Source organism: Mizuhopecten yessoensis, unplaced genomic scaffold (assembly GCF_002113885.1).
Source record: "Mizuhopecten yessoensis strain PY_sf001 unplaced genomic scaffold, ASM211388v2 scaffold10251, whole genome shotgun sequence".
Classification (NCBI taxonomy): Eukaryota; Metazoa; Mollusca; class Bivalvia; order Pectinida; family Pectinidae; genus Mizuhopecten; species Mizuhopecten yessoensis.
Window position 1 is genome coordinate 188,739 of NW_018408453.1, and position 18,492 is coordinate 207,230.

Genomic DNA, 18,492 nt, shown 5'->3' on the forward strand with positions numbered 1-18,492 from the left:
CTATGCTATTATACATGATTAACAATATCCATCCTAATATGTTTTATTTCAATGTCTTTGTAGAATATGCTGCACTTGATTTTTGCAATGGATTCAAGAGGTGCAAATTTAAATACTTATATAGAGTCTAATGAACCTTTCGCATTCTCACATTAATGTCATGTCATCATACGCCTAGGCGGAAAACTTCAAGATATCAAACATCTTGTCAGCCAAAAAGAAATCAAGAAAGGAAACTTAACTGTAATATACACTGTTTAGCTATACATGTAGGTCTGATTTAGTCATTCAACACATCACTCAATGCTTGAAAGTTTACAATACCGATATTCCGAAACATTTACAGTACAACCTGGCTCCGCCCTCACTAACGGCCGGGCCATAAAACATATTAAGATACATATAAATTATATATATATCTATATGAATACATGATGTTTGTTCTACGTCAACAGACCGCACATGGCGATGATGGTTTGACGTACAGTTACTCCGGAAAAACCGTAGCTGCTACACCATGGACGCCATTATTGAAGAACATCCGGGACCGCGTCGCTGCTGCATCCGGGTTCACCTTCAACTTCGTGCTGATTAACAGGTCTGTTGCTTCGATAGATTCGTAAAGTAACTGATTACGGATTCTGTTGGTAGATCACGTACAAAATACATGAATGTCGATATATTGTATGATTAAACCAAAATAGGTGTGAGCTTGATTCGCTGTCTTTACCACAATCACCAATAGGACTCAGAAATATTATTTCCCGAAAAAGCGAATTGGAATCGGTTATATCGTGTTTGTAATGAGGAACGAGAAATTCCTAATCAGTTCCCAAATACAAAAAATACCGACACACCGAAAGTTGTGAAATAGATGTATGGGTATAGGGTGATGGATTAAGAGAAATCTAGAGACTGACAGGTGATGGTAAGGCGTCTGTGTAGATATTTTATATGTTGCTGTACGAAAGTTACGTATACCTGCATTAAATCATGTTTGATTTCAGTGTAGTGGAAGTCGTTCATTTACATGTATGTTTGACTGGAACAGGTCGTTAACTATTTCATGAAAGTAAATTACCTATTTTCCAGTCAAATGGGAAAATATCAAAGCTGGTTCTTATTATAAGTCATGTTTGTTGTATACTCTAAATTAGGCAATCCGTTTTGTCTGTTTGGCAGGTATAAGGACGGACAGGACTATATTGGGGAACACAGAGATGACGAACAAGATCTCGTGCATGGCCATCCTATTGCGTCACTGTCGCTAGGACAACCACGAGACTTTGTTTTCAAACATGCAAAAGCAAGAGGAAAGAATGCGACACGGCAGATTGCACCCGTGACAATTAAACTTGAGCATGGATGTCTGCTAATGATGAATCATCCAACTAATACGTACTGGTACCATTCTCTTCCACAACGCAAGGCCTTGTCGGGAATTAGGATTAACATGACGTTTCGTAAAATCGACCCTTCTAAAATGACCTCCGCCAAGTGAGCCTCCGGTTAACTTGTTTTGAAGTCGAGCGTTGTTCATCAGAAATCTTCTAATGACAGATATGAGCCTAACGACTGGTCCCTTTTCTCCCCGAAACCATTCAAACGGCTAACCGAGTGTCTGGATTCTGTCATGACGTTTTCCAACGGTGTAAAGAAGTCAGATATTTCGAGAGCGTGACCCTTTGATGACTAGCAATGGTGAGCTTAAGTTCTTCGAACCATAGAAGGTTCCGTTTCTACTCTGGTTGGAATATGAAATCTTACTTAACATCGTCGGTGAACCTTCATATGATTGTGGTCATTGATGGAAAATTCAAAGTGTCAGCTATACAAGGGAATAGGAAACATGGATCATATCCTCTCACCTTGCAGGAGGGCGCTCGTCCAATGTATATAAAATGGAGGCATCGCAAAGAACGAACACTCATATATTCATGTTAGGAAGATGAGAAGGACTACGACGTGAAATCGAAGTATTTGGGTCCCTTTCGTGTATTCGGCTCAACCGTTTCAGTCAACTGAACATGACAAGAAAATGGCAGGCACCGATGTAAACAGAGACTAACACCTAGACAAATACGGTACGTGCATATCAAGAGGTGCAGAAGTGTCTGACCGAAATTGAAATGCTGACTATCGCTAGCTTGACTATCGGAAGCAGATGATATGCTTAGCTGTTCTTGGAGGGCGGCTATGGAAGATTCCTGCTAAATTGCCAGGTGGTAAGATACGATAAACAGCGGTGCGCAGCCTAGCAAAGGCAGAGGAATAAGTGGAGCGAGACTTGACCATTGAGTTACCGTTGACCAGGCAACCAGATGGTTATAGCGAACGTATTGTGTCCCGAAATCGATTGATTAAATCCCAGTCTGATTTGTTTCTATATTTTATCTTCAATTGTTCATATAAAGTTCCTTCGTGTATTGTTTTCTTTTCAGAAATGACTTGAAACTATTTTTGTATGCCTGTAAAATTGTTTCCAAATCAATGTTATAGTTTTTGGCAGTCGAAAGGGGATCCTTCAGGCGGTTCGCCCGCATCTACCAGTGCTGGGTAGAACAAAATTTTACAACTCGTGTGCATTTCCTTATTTTATTCTTTTGTTGTACATTTATCTTTTAGCAGTCAACATCTATCACGACAATGTTGATATTCAGAGCAAGTTCTTGAATAACGAATCAAATGCGAAGTTTTGGGAAAGCTGTAATGTTCCTATCAAAAAAGGAAAAGTTCACGGTTGAGAAACTGAAATCGTCACCCGTATTGTATGTGGTAAAATTAAGTCGTCCCTTTTCGAAAGATCGCAGTAGGCAGCGGTTGTAGAAGAGTCTTTAGTGTCATTGTCTTGGCTTTAAGATTCACGGCATTTTGGCAATGTATGTGAAAATGAAGTTGAACGACAGTGAAAGACTTTTGTTACCATTACCGATAAGCTGTTTCAGCTAATTCAGGCTCATGTAAAAACAAAAACAAATCAGTCAGGAGAGCAGCACAGTTGCTTCCAATGGGAATGCCATCAGTCTGTATAAATATCTTACCACCACAGTAAACAGAGAGATGATGTCAATTAGGAAATCATTTACGATTTAATATGCTCTTTTAAATTAATCTCCTAATTTCAACCTTACAATATGCTAAAAGATAATTAACAACCATATATTTATATCACTGTTAGCCATTTTTGAAACAACGCTCTCATTGAAGTTACAAGGAATAAGCGCAGCAGAGTAACGGTAAAATCGACTTGCTTTGAAGTTGTTTGTAGGTCAAAATCCACATCAAATCAATTCCGATCCCATCAATGTTGGCGGACGCCCTTGATACGGAGAGTGGGATATAGCTGGATATTTACGGGAAACTGACTCACTTTCCCTGAAATTACATCGCTTGTCTGTCCTGCCAATTAAATGTCTCTCAAAGGGAAAAATTCGTGCACGTTTGACTGTGGAATGAAAACAAAAAAGTAACCAAGCTCGCGGAAGAAGGCGGACAAAAGTATGATAATTGATGACGAAATGAAGATAGCTGAAAGGATAGGCATGAGGTAAAAAATCAAAGTTTTTTTGCAACACTTTGCGTATGTTATCTGATGTATTTGAGGGAGATCAAAAGGATCGACAGGCTGCGAAGTTTGTTGTATCTTCTCTTTAGTCTTCAAAAGGCATGCATCAGCCTAGCGATTTGTCAGGGTTGTGTACCTGAAACCAATCCAATAGCTTACTGCAAGCAATACACTTTGACATTTTCCAATGGTGCAGCAGAGAAGTAACGTGTATCCAGAGCAGAATTCGTGGATTTTGAAGACAGTCACCATCCTTTACATTCACTTTGAATAATACTTATTACTTTTACTTTTCGTGTCTCATAAGCTGTAGGGTTTACAGAATGAACAGTTTAGATCTGTTTGGTAAAAAAAGAAACCTGTTCAAACCCACTGCAAGATTATAAGAGGCTACTAATGAGGAGACTCCCTGCAGAATTGGCGATCTTTCTTTCTCTCCTTCGTGACACTACACGAGAGCAGCTAAAACCCGTTGCAACACATGAATAAATCTATTTCTCCCTTATCTTATATTTCTTCTTTTTCTTGTGCATTATGTGACAGCCTATCGCTTTTTGCATATATGTTGAATGTTCGCCAAAGTGAGAAAGGTTCAAGGTTCTGTCTACTGACCGTGACAACTCATATTCCTAAAATTATACTAACTGCCCTCTTCTTGATGTCAATGTTCAATTTTATGTAGATCAGGACTGGTTGGCTTGGTATCAGAATAAAGTAACTTGGTGGGAGTTCTCGCGTTATCATGTCACGGTGCAGCTTTCCCAGTGTGGTGTCAATTTAATGTTGCCCTGAGTAAGTAGTCCCACCAACCTGGACACCGTCCTTATATAACCAATGTTACTGCATGGAGTTGAAGCAAACCAAACTAATTGAGCAATTGGAAGCAAGTAAGATTGGGTTGATGATGAAACCGTGATTTAACCTTCCATGTAGACGAGTCATGGAATTAACGCGAATAGGTTTTTACAATAGTTATAACCTTGCCATAGAATAATTCACAAAAGTCGTAAATAGAATCTGGTTATCCCTGTATAGAATTGAGAGTCGTTGGTTCGTGTCTTAACGTACCTCTATAGAGAGCGGACGCAATAATAGAGTAAAAGATATTCGTCGTATTACATGCACGAGTCTTCGAAATGCATGATACAATGGAAAATCAAATTGTTTAAGTTTAAATAAAAACATCAATACCAAGAAAGCTGGAGCGAATGCCTTGATATTTCATTTATTGAGCGTGTTCATGTAGCATTCAAAATGTTTCAACAGAATTTGTCCGCCTCAAAATGCAAGCCATTTGTGGACATATAAAACAACTGCAGACATAAATAAATGAGGAAAATCATTGGTATTGACTATGTATGATAAATGCTACCACTCACTTTCCATGATTAAAAATGGTGAGATTTCCCTTAAAAAATACTACTACTTTTCTATAGATATATTTCAAATCAAAGTAAGAAATAACACAAAACAAAGTAATATTCTAGTACGTAAGGCCAAAACACGTGTGTTCCATTGCTGATTTTTCACTATTTCTGTAAAGATTGCCTCGGTCCTGATAAGAGGTAACTATTCAATTAGCAATTGGTAAAAATGACACCCTTGATTTTATATCTGTGGTCAAATGTATTTTCAAGTCAAATTTCGGAAATAATTTTAATTCAAAGTTCCAATTTACTATCTGTAACGTTTACTTTAAAGCCTCAATACCGCAAGCCATTAAATATTATTTGACATGCATCCTAAACGTGTTAAGAAACCTACAATACGCTGTCCATGTCACCGGTGTAATAGAACGCAAAGGTCCCGAGCCACCCTGACATTGACGATTGAAAATATAAAATATAAAATCTTTTATATCAAGTATAGATCTAATAATTTTGAAAAACTAAGAGTCTAATAGAGACAATGCACTAATCACCATAAATGAAAAATGAAAAACAACTCACAAAACTCGACACAAAAATCGAAACATGTATTTTGTTACACAAGTAGGAGTACAATGGAAAATATATATCTCAGTTTAATATATTATGTACAGTACAATATACACTACAGCAATATAAAGTATAACATACATACATAAAATGTAAAATATAAATTATCGTAATGGCAATACCATATACAGTAAATAATATATAACATATATCTACCACACATAAAGTACTACGATATATATGACAATGTACATGTGTCTTCTATACATAAGCACAGGGTTCGATACAACTCAATAGCCGTCAAAGGTATCAGCACAAATACAACGCACAACGTACTTGCAATATATTGATCATTCACCGTACTAGCAATACACAATACAACACACTGGACATACCAAGTACTATCAATATATAATTCATACACAATACTAACAACACACGATACAACACACTGGACCTACAAAGTACTATCAATATATAGTTCATACACTATACTGACACACGATACAACACACTGGACATACCAAGTACAATCAATATATACTTGATACACAATACCAACAACACACGATACAACACACTGGACATACCAAGTACTATCAAGATATAATTCATACACAATACTAACAACACACGATACAACACACTGGACAAACAAAGTACTATCAATATATAGTTCATACACTATACTAACACACGATACAACACACTGGACATACCAAGTACAATCAATATATACTTGATACACAATACCAACAACACACGATACAACACACTGGACATACCAAGTACTATTAATATATTGGTCATTCACAATACTAGCAATATACGATACAACACAATGGTCATACAAAGTACTATCAATATATACTTGATACACAATACTAACAACACACGATACAACACACTGGACATACAAAGTACTATCAATATATTGGTCATACACAATACTAGCAATACACGATACAACACAATGGTTATACATAATAACAACATAAATACATCACTCTGCTCATGCATGGTACTTACAACGCAATTACATTATAATTGACACACATTTCTGACAATGCGAACACGATTGAGTTGTATAGCACGCACGATAGATGATATCGCATCTCACGCAATCAACATTACAACAGTAATTACCAGAAACACCCAGTATAACAATAACACTGAGACATGTCTTTCAAAGTGTTATTTAAATGAAAAGAAACTAATCGGTATTAGAATAACAAGTATATCGTGTAAAATGAGTCTCGTTTCATGAGCAAATATATGCAGCAAGACCAAAAAATCATAGCTCTGATATTAATTATATATATATATAAGTTAACCATTTCTGGAATCCAATTCTTCAGTTTAGTGAAGGCAGATACTGTAGTTAATAGGGATTTTTTTCTAGCCCGTATGTGGTATGCCTCCAGGAAAACACACTATCTTTAATTGAATAAAAAAACAAATATGTCTAGTTTAACAATTCATTACCTTATATATATATATATAATATAATTTAATAATAAAATACAATCAGATCTGGCATACCTCCTGTGTTTTCTAGAAATAGTTGGATCGTCGCAGTTGTTTCAGCATTTAAGAGTTCGATTTTCGTGACAGATGCCGATTGCTGACAGACAACCTTATAACACAGGTTTTTATATTTACCTTCAATACTTGATCTGAATCATCAATATTTCCTTATTAGATCAACGCAAATAAAAGTCTTTAAATGATTTTGTCAAAAAAAACATTTCTTCATTTAAGCATTGTTCAATTTAAAAAACACACACTTAAAATGCGTTCTATTAAATTAGGGGAAGTAACAAATACATAAAGTGACCTAAAAATAAAATACGCAAGTTTTCGTTACATGATTGATGAAACATAAATGCATGCCGAATCCGCTGCACTATTGAACTGCAAGTATTTCATATAAGTGAATCTCCACACACAGTAAAATGGACTAAATTTCTACTATCAATGTCTGGTATAAAAGGTGAATGAACACACACATTACGCAAATATCATAATAATATCATATGTCAACTGTAAAGCCATCTTTTAGTTATAAACTTTCGTTTTATCCACATTAAGACATTAATATCTGTATATAAAAAAGATATATCCATACCAAACATAATAGTATTTCATACGATAACTAATTCATTTTCCTCATATGTCATGCAGTATTCTAAACATACAGATCATCTACACACAGTGAAATAGGTTGATCCGTACGCTCAGTTTCTGGATTAAATGATGAATAAGCATGTATATATATATTAAAGAAGGCAGAAAGGCCTAGCGGACGATCTGAAAAATTTATTTTTATTCTATATTAAATAACTATAGATTTAAAAAAAAAAAACATTTCTCTCTCCGAGGCTATAATTGTGATCAACTCCACTGTAGGTATGTGCGCAACTAAGTATAGAACACATTATTATACAATGTCAAATGAATACGTGCCACCGATCACATCCGTTTCATACCGGTGAGATAAATATTAAAAACAATAATGCCCATGTGCTGAACATACTTCTGAATGAAGCATCTCTCTTTAGAAATAATCTCTGTGGTTTAGTTAAACACTACATAACCTTATTTTCAGCCATTAGTTTACGTCAAATGATTTCACTTGTTTATCGCATGTTGATCAAACGTTTGCCGTAATGGCTTTAGCGCCCGCAGTCTTTAAAAATCAAACACTGCAATTATTCATACTACCATGGAAGAAGCCTGATATGCATGTATCGTCTGTCTATTATTAAATGCTGTTGGCTAAGACATCTCACATATTGTCATCAAAGTTGATAATATATATTCAAAAAAACTTGATAACAAGCAACTTAACACAATAGGCTAATGTCATTATTTTATACCTGACATAACTTCTTTGGAAGATTTCGATTTGATTTACTTATGTGACCATCAATATTAATTAAGATATTTTTTTGAGTAACTTCGCTCGTTTTTCCCTGTGACATAGAAGATGGTTCAATATTCGGAAACATACATATTGGGAAAACTTGATATGCCCTTATACTAGCATATAACATGTCAAAAACATTACGGGAGACCAGATGCAATTTATGAAGAAATCGGTTAAAGATTTCAACATAGTATTTTACATACCACTAACACAAATAACAATTTTAATTAAAAACCTGTATGGCACATTATATACAAAACACAGCTTGGGTGTTATAGGTACGATTTCAAATCACCAACCACTTCCCCACAACTGGACCCAAACATGTAACTGGAATGGTCAGTGATCGACGCATGTTTACTTGTGAAGATAATACATTGTATACAACATATACCTACATTATACAAGTCAATGGGAATAAAGATGTTCTCTTCAGTATTTGATATATATATATATATATTTACACTGTAATATCTTAATATGAAAGCATTTTAAATAATGCAAACTAAGAGGTCCTGCTCCATCTGGTTTACCAACAGTAATAATTTGTATGTTGCAGATATGACAGATATAACACGTCCATGGCACAAACAATCATTCACAAATCAATAACAAATACAATCAGGCGAAAAATAAATATACAATCAGAAGAAATACAGGATAGTTATTGCTAAGAAAAAACACTTCATTTACATCTCAGTCGATCAAAAACAGCAGAGATCTTGTTGGGTTTTTAAAAGACCTAAAATAAGTATTTGATACCATTCATACCAATTTTGTTAAAATCGAAATGGCCATTCGTGAGAAGAAATTAAATAAAAATCACTCGATAAATGATAAATGAGAGGCTGTGGTGTCCAATATGCCACAACAAATCAAAGAACTAAACCTTATGACGATTTATACACTCTGCACCAACATTTAATCTGCCCCTTCAGGCCAGATGATCTGAAAACATTGTCTAGAGGCAATGATAATCCCAAAAGCAGTCCTAAACATATACATATAATAATAACTGTATTAATTACATCCACGTTTATAGATAGTCAAAATATAGTCTTCTTTTTCGATACTCTGTACATAATGAAAGGGATGATGGAACATAGCACACTCATAGGTGATTAAAAATGGTAACAGGCACAATATGCCAAAATAAAATTGCACTGCATCACCTAGCTGTTATTCCGTCTTTGCGTATTGCAGAGTTATCTTCTCTTGGAAGCAGGGATTGATTGTTACGTCACTTGTTTGTGAGAGAAAGCTCATCAATTTTTGAGAAAACGACGTAATTTTCTCACACAGACCAATGACGTAACAATCAATCCCTGCTCCCAAGAGAAGATAACTCTGCAATACGCAAAGACGGAATATATGATATAACAACATGTTCTTTAACTGTTGATTAATGAAAGCAGCCATTGTATATGTAGTTAGATTTGGTCCTTTTAATAACAATGGAATGCAGTAAGTATGGCCATTTGACAAGCCATGCATATATACACAAATAATTACACCAGAATAGCAAGTAAATGTACCAGACAGCCAATCAGCCTGTACTGCCAGGTGAGCATATATTTATTATTAAGGGTTTGTCAGCAAAAATATATACGAAAAAGTAGCACTTTTACAGGCGAAAGGGTGATTTTAAGGATTTGGGTAGAGAAAGGACCCGAATTAAACACATCCCTTTACTTTAAAACCCACAGTTGTGTTAATGCCTCGGAACCCTGATACCGACAGTATTATAATTTTGTATTCAATAACGACCATGAGAGGTAACAGTATCCATATATGTGCATGCTTTTGCTTGATCTGTATATTTGCTTCTGAGCTAACTGAACGGGTCGAGACTCGTTAATCCGGTCTCCAATTATCCGAGTTTTAGGTGACAGATTGGCATTATTCGAGGTTGTTACGGTACTCTAGCCGTATCACACTCCAGTCACGTTTGCTAGGAACTGGATTATTTTCTAAGAACGATCGTTGCCATATTATCCACTCGGAGCGATAGTGACTAAATCATCCAACGAGAAAAAGAGATGGCTGGATTATCTACCGAGAACCCAGTGGCTGAATTATCTACTAAAACCGAACGTGGCTAAGTAATCTACATGGAACGAATGTGACTTGATTCAGTACTAAGAACGAAGGTGACTGGATTATCTAAGTAGAACACGAAGGTAACTTGATTATCGAACAAGTACCAGAGTCGCTGAATGTATTTGGCTGAATGATCTACTATAAGAAGGTGTGGCTGTACTATCTACAAAAGACAAAGGTGGCTGAATTATATACTAGGAATAAATGTGGCTGGGTTATCTACTGGGAATAAAGTGTCTGAATAGTTTACTATGAATAAAAGTTGCATAAGTAAGCTGATAATGTTGAGTGAAGTGAGTGTTATGCTGAACCATCAGTAGTTTCTAGTTGTGTGTGTGTGAGTGTGTGTATATGTATAAGTCATGTTGAAAAATACAAAAATACAAAAAAAAAAAAAAAAAAAAAAAGTTGCTTGATTATTGAAACTCGACTGCCATATTTTATATAACTAATATAACAATCCATGTCAGTGTCTGCCCGGTGTGTCAAGCCAATCAAACCTGAACATGTGACATGAAGAGGACACGTGGAACTCTTCGTCACACCAAGTAATAGTCTTGAGTTTCCGATCCTCGTCATGTACACCCTCCGACTTAAATATGCCCTTATAGCCCTCCTCGAGGAGATCACGACTGAGGCACGCCGCCACCAGGTCCATTACAGCATCTGGCTGACCTTTGACTCGTTCGGCAGGCAAATTTATAAAGTATTTACCGTAGCATGACTCAAAACTTGTATACAGTCGGAACTTTCTGTAGTACTGCTTGTAAACTTGTTTTGAGAACTGTAGGTCACGAGGCACAGGCTGATTTTTGGAGATGATTAGTCTAACGACCGATGTTATAGCACCACTTTCCATCACCTGAAGTTTGGCGAGGGATATGATCTCCTCTTTTACCTCCTGATATCCGCCGAGTTTCTTACGTACGTTTTCTCGTACTACGTACTCAGCAAAGAGGGGAGGCGAGTTTTTTAATCTGTCTACCAGAGCTTGTATCCCATAAAACATAGCTTCTTTGAGGACATCCTCTGCGTAGTTTACCGGTGGGAGATCGTTATCATCCCGCAGGAAATTCAAAACAAACAAGAAATACGTTCCATCTCTGTCAATGAAATAGTTACCATCTAGATCTTTGTCCACTCTGTGACGCCCACTGAACATGACAGCTAGCATTGACTCCGGGTACTTCCGCAGTGTTGATAAACGTGTCGCGAAGATTCGACCCCCGACATTGAGGTTGATGACAGATGGAAATTGCTGTTAACAAATACAAAAAGTACCAGAATATTTAGTTTTGTTAAATATACAATGTATATATATTAACATCCACCATGGTTACAAGCTTATCCATTGCATTAGTCACTAAAGTGGAAAAAATATAGATGTCTGGTGTCAGGGCCAGACATCTCCCTAACAAAACATCTAAGTCTGGTGTGGGCCAAACATCTCCCTAACAAAACATCTAAGTATGGTGTCAGGGCCAAACATCTCCCTAACAAAACATCTAGGTCTGGTGTCAGGGCCAGACATCTCCCTAACAAAACACCTAAGTCTGGTGTGGGCCAAACATCTCCCTAACAAAAAATCTAAGTCTGGTGTCAGGGCCAGACATCTCCCTAACAAAACATCTAAGTCTGGTGTCAGGGCCAGACATCTCCCTGACAAAACATCTAAGTCTGGTGTCAGGGCCAGACATCTCCCTAACAAAACATCTAAGTCTGGTGTCAGGGCCAGACATCTCCCTAACAAAACATCTAAGTCTGGTGTCAGGGCCAGACATCTCCCTAACAAAACATCTAAGTCTGGTGTCAAGGCCAGACATCTCCCTAACAAAACATCTAAGTCTGGTGTCAGGGCCAAACATCTCCCTAACAAAACATCTAAGTCTGGTGTCAGGGCCAGAGGAACCTCGGGTTAATAAGCAGCTTGATACCAGGTCTATCACAGACATCAGTTAGTATCACGGGACATTTACATGACTTGACTGATGGTCTTCAAAGGATCAGAGGAAGAAATGCCTACTCCTTCTCTACAAAATTAACATCTACAGGATTAGCATCCCAAAAGTCATACGATTTTCTCAATACAACTCCGTCAATCACACCAAATTTGGAGATATTGTTAAATGCATGTATCAGGGATGGCGTTCTCCTGGACAGCGGTTGTGTGGCCTATTTCCAGAGTTTTCAGGCTTAATTGTAAGGTATCAAGATACATGTACAATCAGTCACCAATATGGTTTAGGGTTTCTAAGTGGCGGACCAACAGATGATATTCACAAGTAATGTGGTTGGTTTACCAAAAGAAATGTTTGAAAACCTTTGTCTGTGACAATATGGGATTCAATTTCAGTATATATCTTTCTATGTCGTGTACTAATATTGTTTAAACTAAAGGTCACACATGTCTATGATGAATGGGTTTTGGTTTTAGTCACTGGTTGGTGTACGATCCTTTTTTTATTAACTAAAATAGGCATAAGTGAGTTAATAGCTGGATCGTGTGGTATTTCATATCGTATGTAAACACATTTAGGTATAGGAGAGTTGCTAAACAACGACATGACTTCCTTTTCCTATAGACCTCTTGTCAACGGAGATTCAAATGACAGACATGAACACTGATCATGTAGTTTTTAATTGGAATATAAATCACGCACGTGCTGCACGTAAGCAATTAGCAAAATACTTAACAGACGTACAAATGTAACTGATCACGAATCAAAAGTACAAGTCTGCTGAATTTCATTGTTTGAACCTAATTGTGGTGCCACTGATGGGTTCGACTCACTGTGTTATACCCCCGTGTCGATCCGCAGAACATTTACAAAGATATCGCTTTTTCGTGTAAAATAGAAAAAAATGAAAAAATAGTGAAAACCTGAAGAGCCATGTGAAGGGTGAAAGCTAGCCAGAAGAGCCCTATGAAGGGAGAAAGCTAGCCTAAAGAGCCCTATGCAGGGTGAAAGCTAGCCTGAAGAGCCCTATGAAGGGTGAAAGCTAGCCTGAAGAGCTCTATGAAGGGTAAAAGCTAGCCTAAAGAGCCATGTGAAGGGTGAAAGCTAGCCTGAAGAGCCCCATGAAGGGTAAAAGCTAGCCTAAAGAGCCTTATGAAGGGTGAAAGCTAGCCTGACGAGCCATGTGAAGGGTGAAAGCTAGCCTGACGAGCCCTATGAAGGGTGAAAGCTAGCCTGAAGAGCCATGTGAAGGGTGAAAGCTAGCCTGAAGAGCCCTATGAAAGGTGAAAGCTGACGGTTTTTAAATCGGTCGTTATATTAGCTCTTATGTTTTCTATACTTATCTTCTACACATGAACATTTAAACTTTTTAATTATTTGTGTGTGTAAACGGCAGTATGACGGTATGTTGTACATTGTGACATGAAATGTAAATATATAAGCTAGGAATAATTGAAGAGATGACTAGGGGAAGTTTTCACTGTTCTTTAGAACACATATGTATACATAATAGCATGTTTATATGAAATTCTGACTGAGTTGCAATCAAAGCCCTATGTTTAATTGATCAGGAACAAATTAGCTAATTCCATTAAAACTGCAACATCTAGCAGTAAGATAACCAACTCTTCACGTCTGCATTTTAGGCCCACCCTTTATTTATTCATTTATGTGCATATTGAGATGATTATCTTCTTGTTAATGTATAATGGTGATTGAACAATTAAAACTAATGCTATTATCCATATATGTTGTAATTTAAAGTGCTTTAGAGTAATTTTACATATTATATAGGCGCTATGTAAATGTTGTATTATTATTATTATAAGAAAACTAATCGCTGCAGGTATAACACCTAGGAGGCTTGATCACTGCGTAGTGTAGGCCTAGTTCCAAGCAAGCATCATTTATCTTGCAGTATCGATACAAATGTTTTATGTTTACATGAACAACTAGTTAAACTGTCGAATATCAAGCTTTGAAAATTAATAACAGTTTACGCTAAATCCATACACATATTGCTTTTAGGAATAGTATGTAGGGGCCTAGTTTGTGCACTACCGTACATCAACGTGGACTTCGTGTTAAATTGCCGTTAAGCTAACAATGCTTCAACAAATATCCCAGATCGATAATTACTAGTAATATATAGTTACACTCCGACAAATTCAATCTTACATCAGGGGATAAAGACCATACTATAAGAAACATTTTATATCCAGAAAGTGTGCATACTAGAAATATTTATCAAGGAAGTACATTAACTGTATCCTTATCTTGTTTACCTTGCATTATCGATCTGATATCACACCTAATACATTACCTGTCCCTCAACGTCGTGAGCAGTCGCCTGCATGTTTTCGGGTCTGACGTGAAAGTCAGGTTACCTCAGCCTCCGGCTGTCCATCCTATCGTCATATGGTCCACAGACTGTCACTCGCTCACATCATTGTTTATTTTTCACATCAATTTCCGGGAAAGGGGAATAACTCTACATACAGTCACATAGTCTTAACAGTCAGTTTATAGACATCTAGTCGTGCTTATCTGTCAAAATGTTGAGATTAAAAACTGGCAATTGTAGTTCGATAGTGATACGTCATAGAGAAAAAAGAGAGGTATGGGAAGTGAAAGTAAATAATTCATGACTGGAATTTTGATTTCTGACCCCACCACAGGGGTTCGATTTCCAAATGTCTGACATACACTTATATATTATATATATGCTATACTCATATGGGTCACAGCGCTGACCCATATCAGAATAGCATGATATGTGTATGTCAGACATTTGTAACGAACCCCTGTACACAGGGGCAAGGTACAGACTTAAACCGCCGACCTCGATCTATATACGGTTACACAGTGACACTATACACTTCTATAACCATATAGAGAGTAGGGGTTAGTCCGAGCCTTTCCCCTGTTACCCTACCATATTCTTCGACACTTACCTCAGTACAACAATCATGGACATCTCAATACCAAATCCTATGACAAATGTGACTACCTTATTTTTATGGTTGTAAGTTTTCCTTTCCTCTGCAGCAACATTCTAGATTAAGGATAGTGTTTTAATTTATGTATAATGTGTCACGATAAGTACCGTACCGCCATTAACAATAATTCTATATCAGAACTTTTTGGGAGGAAATAGATATTACTTAGCAATGCTATTTTTAGCCAATACTTTTCAATTTATCAAATATATGTACATTGAATATATTAACAGCTAGTCATGATCATGTCATGACCTAATGTCCGGGACATAATTGATTCAATAATTATTTGCCACGTTTTATTTCATATCGTGCCATGTACTCAGATTTTACGGGAGACACCATGAATTAAGGTGTCAAATGTTGCTACATTCAATGTATAATCACTAAGAAACGCTTAACTTTTTACTGAAGGGGGTTTCCTCTGTTATTGCTTAATTTGTATCCACTTTGTATTTGGCAGATTTTTTATGTGTATAAACGAAGCACATGCTCATTAGTTCGACCGACTACTGAAGATACTGTACATAATACACAGTATTCTGGCCTAACTGTAGGTAAAAATACATATTTCAGTTTTATTAATATTATCTCTGCTTCCATATCATTTACATTTTGAAGTGGTACGAATGGATTTTTTCACTTGGTCTTCATGCCCAAAGCTGAGAAATGTTGATGAATAATAGGCTGGTGATTTAACCAAATCATTTTCTTAAATACAAACATATCCAAGATCGTCTCATGCTTAACTCTGTACATAATTGGATTAAGATCCGTTAAGAAATGAAGTCGCTCGAGTGATACCAATCAATTGGTTGAATGTTTTCTATTAAACGTTCAACGACCTGTCCTTGGCATCAGAACTCTGAACTTTTCTCATACCCATCCTTGATACTCCAGGGGTTTCGTTCATTTTCACTCTCTACAACCCTGGAATCTGAAATATGTCATTGCCAAATGAACTGCTCAATGTGCACTATCTTGCGGATGAGTAGAGAATCCTTTGATGTACACCAAAAGAATATGTCGGTTGCGCAATGGTAAAATTGACTGTCTTTGAAGTATCATTCCACTGTTACTGTATCTTCAAAGGGCAGGTATTAGCCTAGCGATTGGTAAGGTCTTTTTCACCGAGACCAATTAAATAGCTAGATGCGTGCCTTCAATTTTGGTATGACATATTCAAGGGGTGCACAGAGCGAAAGTGAGCGTTATCCCTGGATATTGAGGATGTCTCATACTTGACATTTGTTCAAAATTTAAACAAAATTACAAAAACTAAAAAGAAACTGGTTCCATACATTTATTTCCATTTAGATTCCCCCAAACAAGTAACCACCACATATCTCTTGGTTAATCAATACAACAATACTCACATTTACTTCAATCACACAAATCAGATCTGTTGACTACAATGTACCATATACAAAGTACAACTTGTAGAAAAAAAAACATTGTGTGAGGCAGTTAATTTCAAGAGGATCTAAAAATGTATACACCATAGTTACTTAATGTTGTCAAATTTAGTCTTATAGAGTCTGTAGTTACACACCATGGTAACCTGATGTTGTTTGAGAAGGGAAGTAACTCCAGGTCAGGAACATATCCATTGATGTCAGAATGATTGGTGTGTTATCCTGTAACTCAATGTTTTTCTATTTTTCACTATTTTTTAAGTGTATTCTCTATGGATCTTGCGCATCTATTTAAGACTTTTGTTCTGAAATGATCATCCCTTCGACAAAATAAATGGAATGTTAGCACTGATTTCCCACATTGCAATAACAGCTAACATTGAAACAGAATTGGGTTGATATGCTTCATCTCTCAAAATATTTCACCAAATAAGTTAATTTAAAACATTGCAATAACAGTTTTAAAACTGTGTATATAATGCCTTAGAATTAACATTGGAACTTCAGTTTTGAAAATAACTACAAAAATAAATAGTGTAAAGTTTTATATGTCTTTTGTTAAACTGTAAAAGCAATGCAATTGCAATGATTAGAATTTTACAGCTAAAGCAATGTGATTTCATTGTAATGAATTTCCTTTCACTAAGGGACGTGTGATAAGCCATTCTAACATATCATTAGGTTTGACAAAAATATCAGAATTTTGAGTTTAAATGCACCAGAAAACAAGACCTTTGACTCCGGCTAGTATTTTAAAGTTGACATTTGACCTCATTACTGTAATTAAGAAAAAGATTTGCATTGCGGGTCTACATAACATACCCAAGTATCATGACTCTAGACCAAATACTTCTTAGGATATCGAAGTTTGAAGTTTTCATAATTTTTTACTACTGTGACCTTGAAAGTATGTCAAAGTCAAAGTCAAATGACTTTGACATACTTTCAAGGTCACAGTAGTAAAAAGAGGATTTATAGCACTCCATCCCAGGTACCTACTGGCCAAATATAATGCCCCTATGTCCTCCAGTTCTTCAGAAGAAGTCGTTTAAAAGAAAAAGGTGACGGACGGACGACGCAGTACAGCATTAGCTCACATGGCCCTTCGAGCCAGGTGAGCTAAAAAAAACATCTTAAAACTAAATCTAGGTAAATCACTTGACGCAATGGCGAAAATCAGGCATCAGGTATATTTCGCCTAAAATATATACAAGTATTAAAATTGCACATTCCTAGTTTGAGTACTCGCACTGCAGTGAACACTTTGTACCAAAACACTTGCATCAACTACGTATATACATGATTCAAATACACAAATATATTCACAAATCTTAACCCTTCCTTCAAATGTGTAGTTCAATTTCATCTGGAAAATCTTCAATATAATTATTTTTCCATTTATCAATGAATTCATTCATAACACAAATATCTTTTAGAAAAATGCAAAAATGTTAGAGATGAAAGAAATAAACAAATATATGCATGAAAGAATACAAAACCATGGCAACACACCATTCTCAAAACAAAACTCACCTTCACAGATAAAACATGACAAGGAAACATGAGGATTGCAATGTGTACAATTACCA

General features: G+C 36.3%; 2 protein-coding genes across 3 annotated transcripts in view; one reads left to right on the forward strand and one right to left on the reverse strand.

The window, feature by feature from the left end:
• LOC110459876 (DNA oxidative demethylase ALKBH2-like) overlaps positions 1-18,492 on the forward strand; it is a 32,919-nt gene that overhangs the window by 2,985 nt on the left and 11,442 nt on the right. Inside the window, exons 2-3 of one of the 2 annotated variants that reach the window (XM_021512343.1) lie at positions 456-598; positions 1,183-4,608. In XM_021512343.1, the coding sequence (XP_021368018.1) occupies positions 456-598; positions 1,183-1,501 (462 nt within the window). In that variant the 3' untranslated portion in view covers positions 1,502-4,608. Of the gene's footprint in view, positions 1-455; positions 599-1,182; positions 4,609-18,492 lie in introns of those variants that run through there. The other variant, XM_021512344.1, reaches the window with a different exon arrangement.
• LOC110459874 (BTB/POZ domain-containing protein KCTD7-like) lies at positions 9,784-14,951 on the reverse strand. The gene is made up of 2 exons (XM_021512340.1): positions 14,813-14,951; positions 9,784-11,789 (listed from the first exon to the last, which is right to left on the reverse strand). Exons 1-2 carry the CDS (start codon positions 14,843-14,845, stop codon positions 10,998-11,000), a joined length of 825 nt encoding a protein of 274 aa, XP_021368015.1. The 5' UTR covers positions 14,846-14,951; the 3' UTR covers positions 9,784-10,997.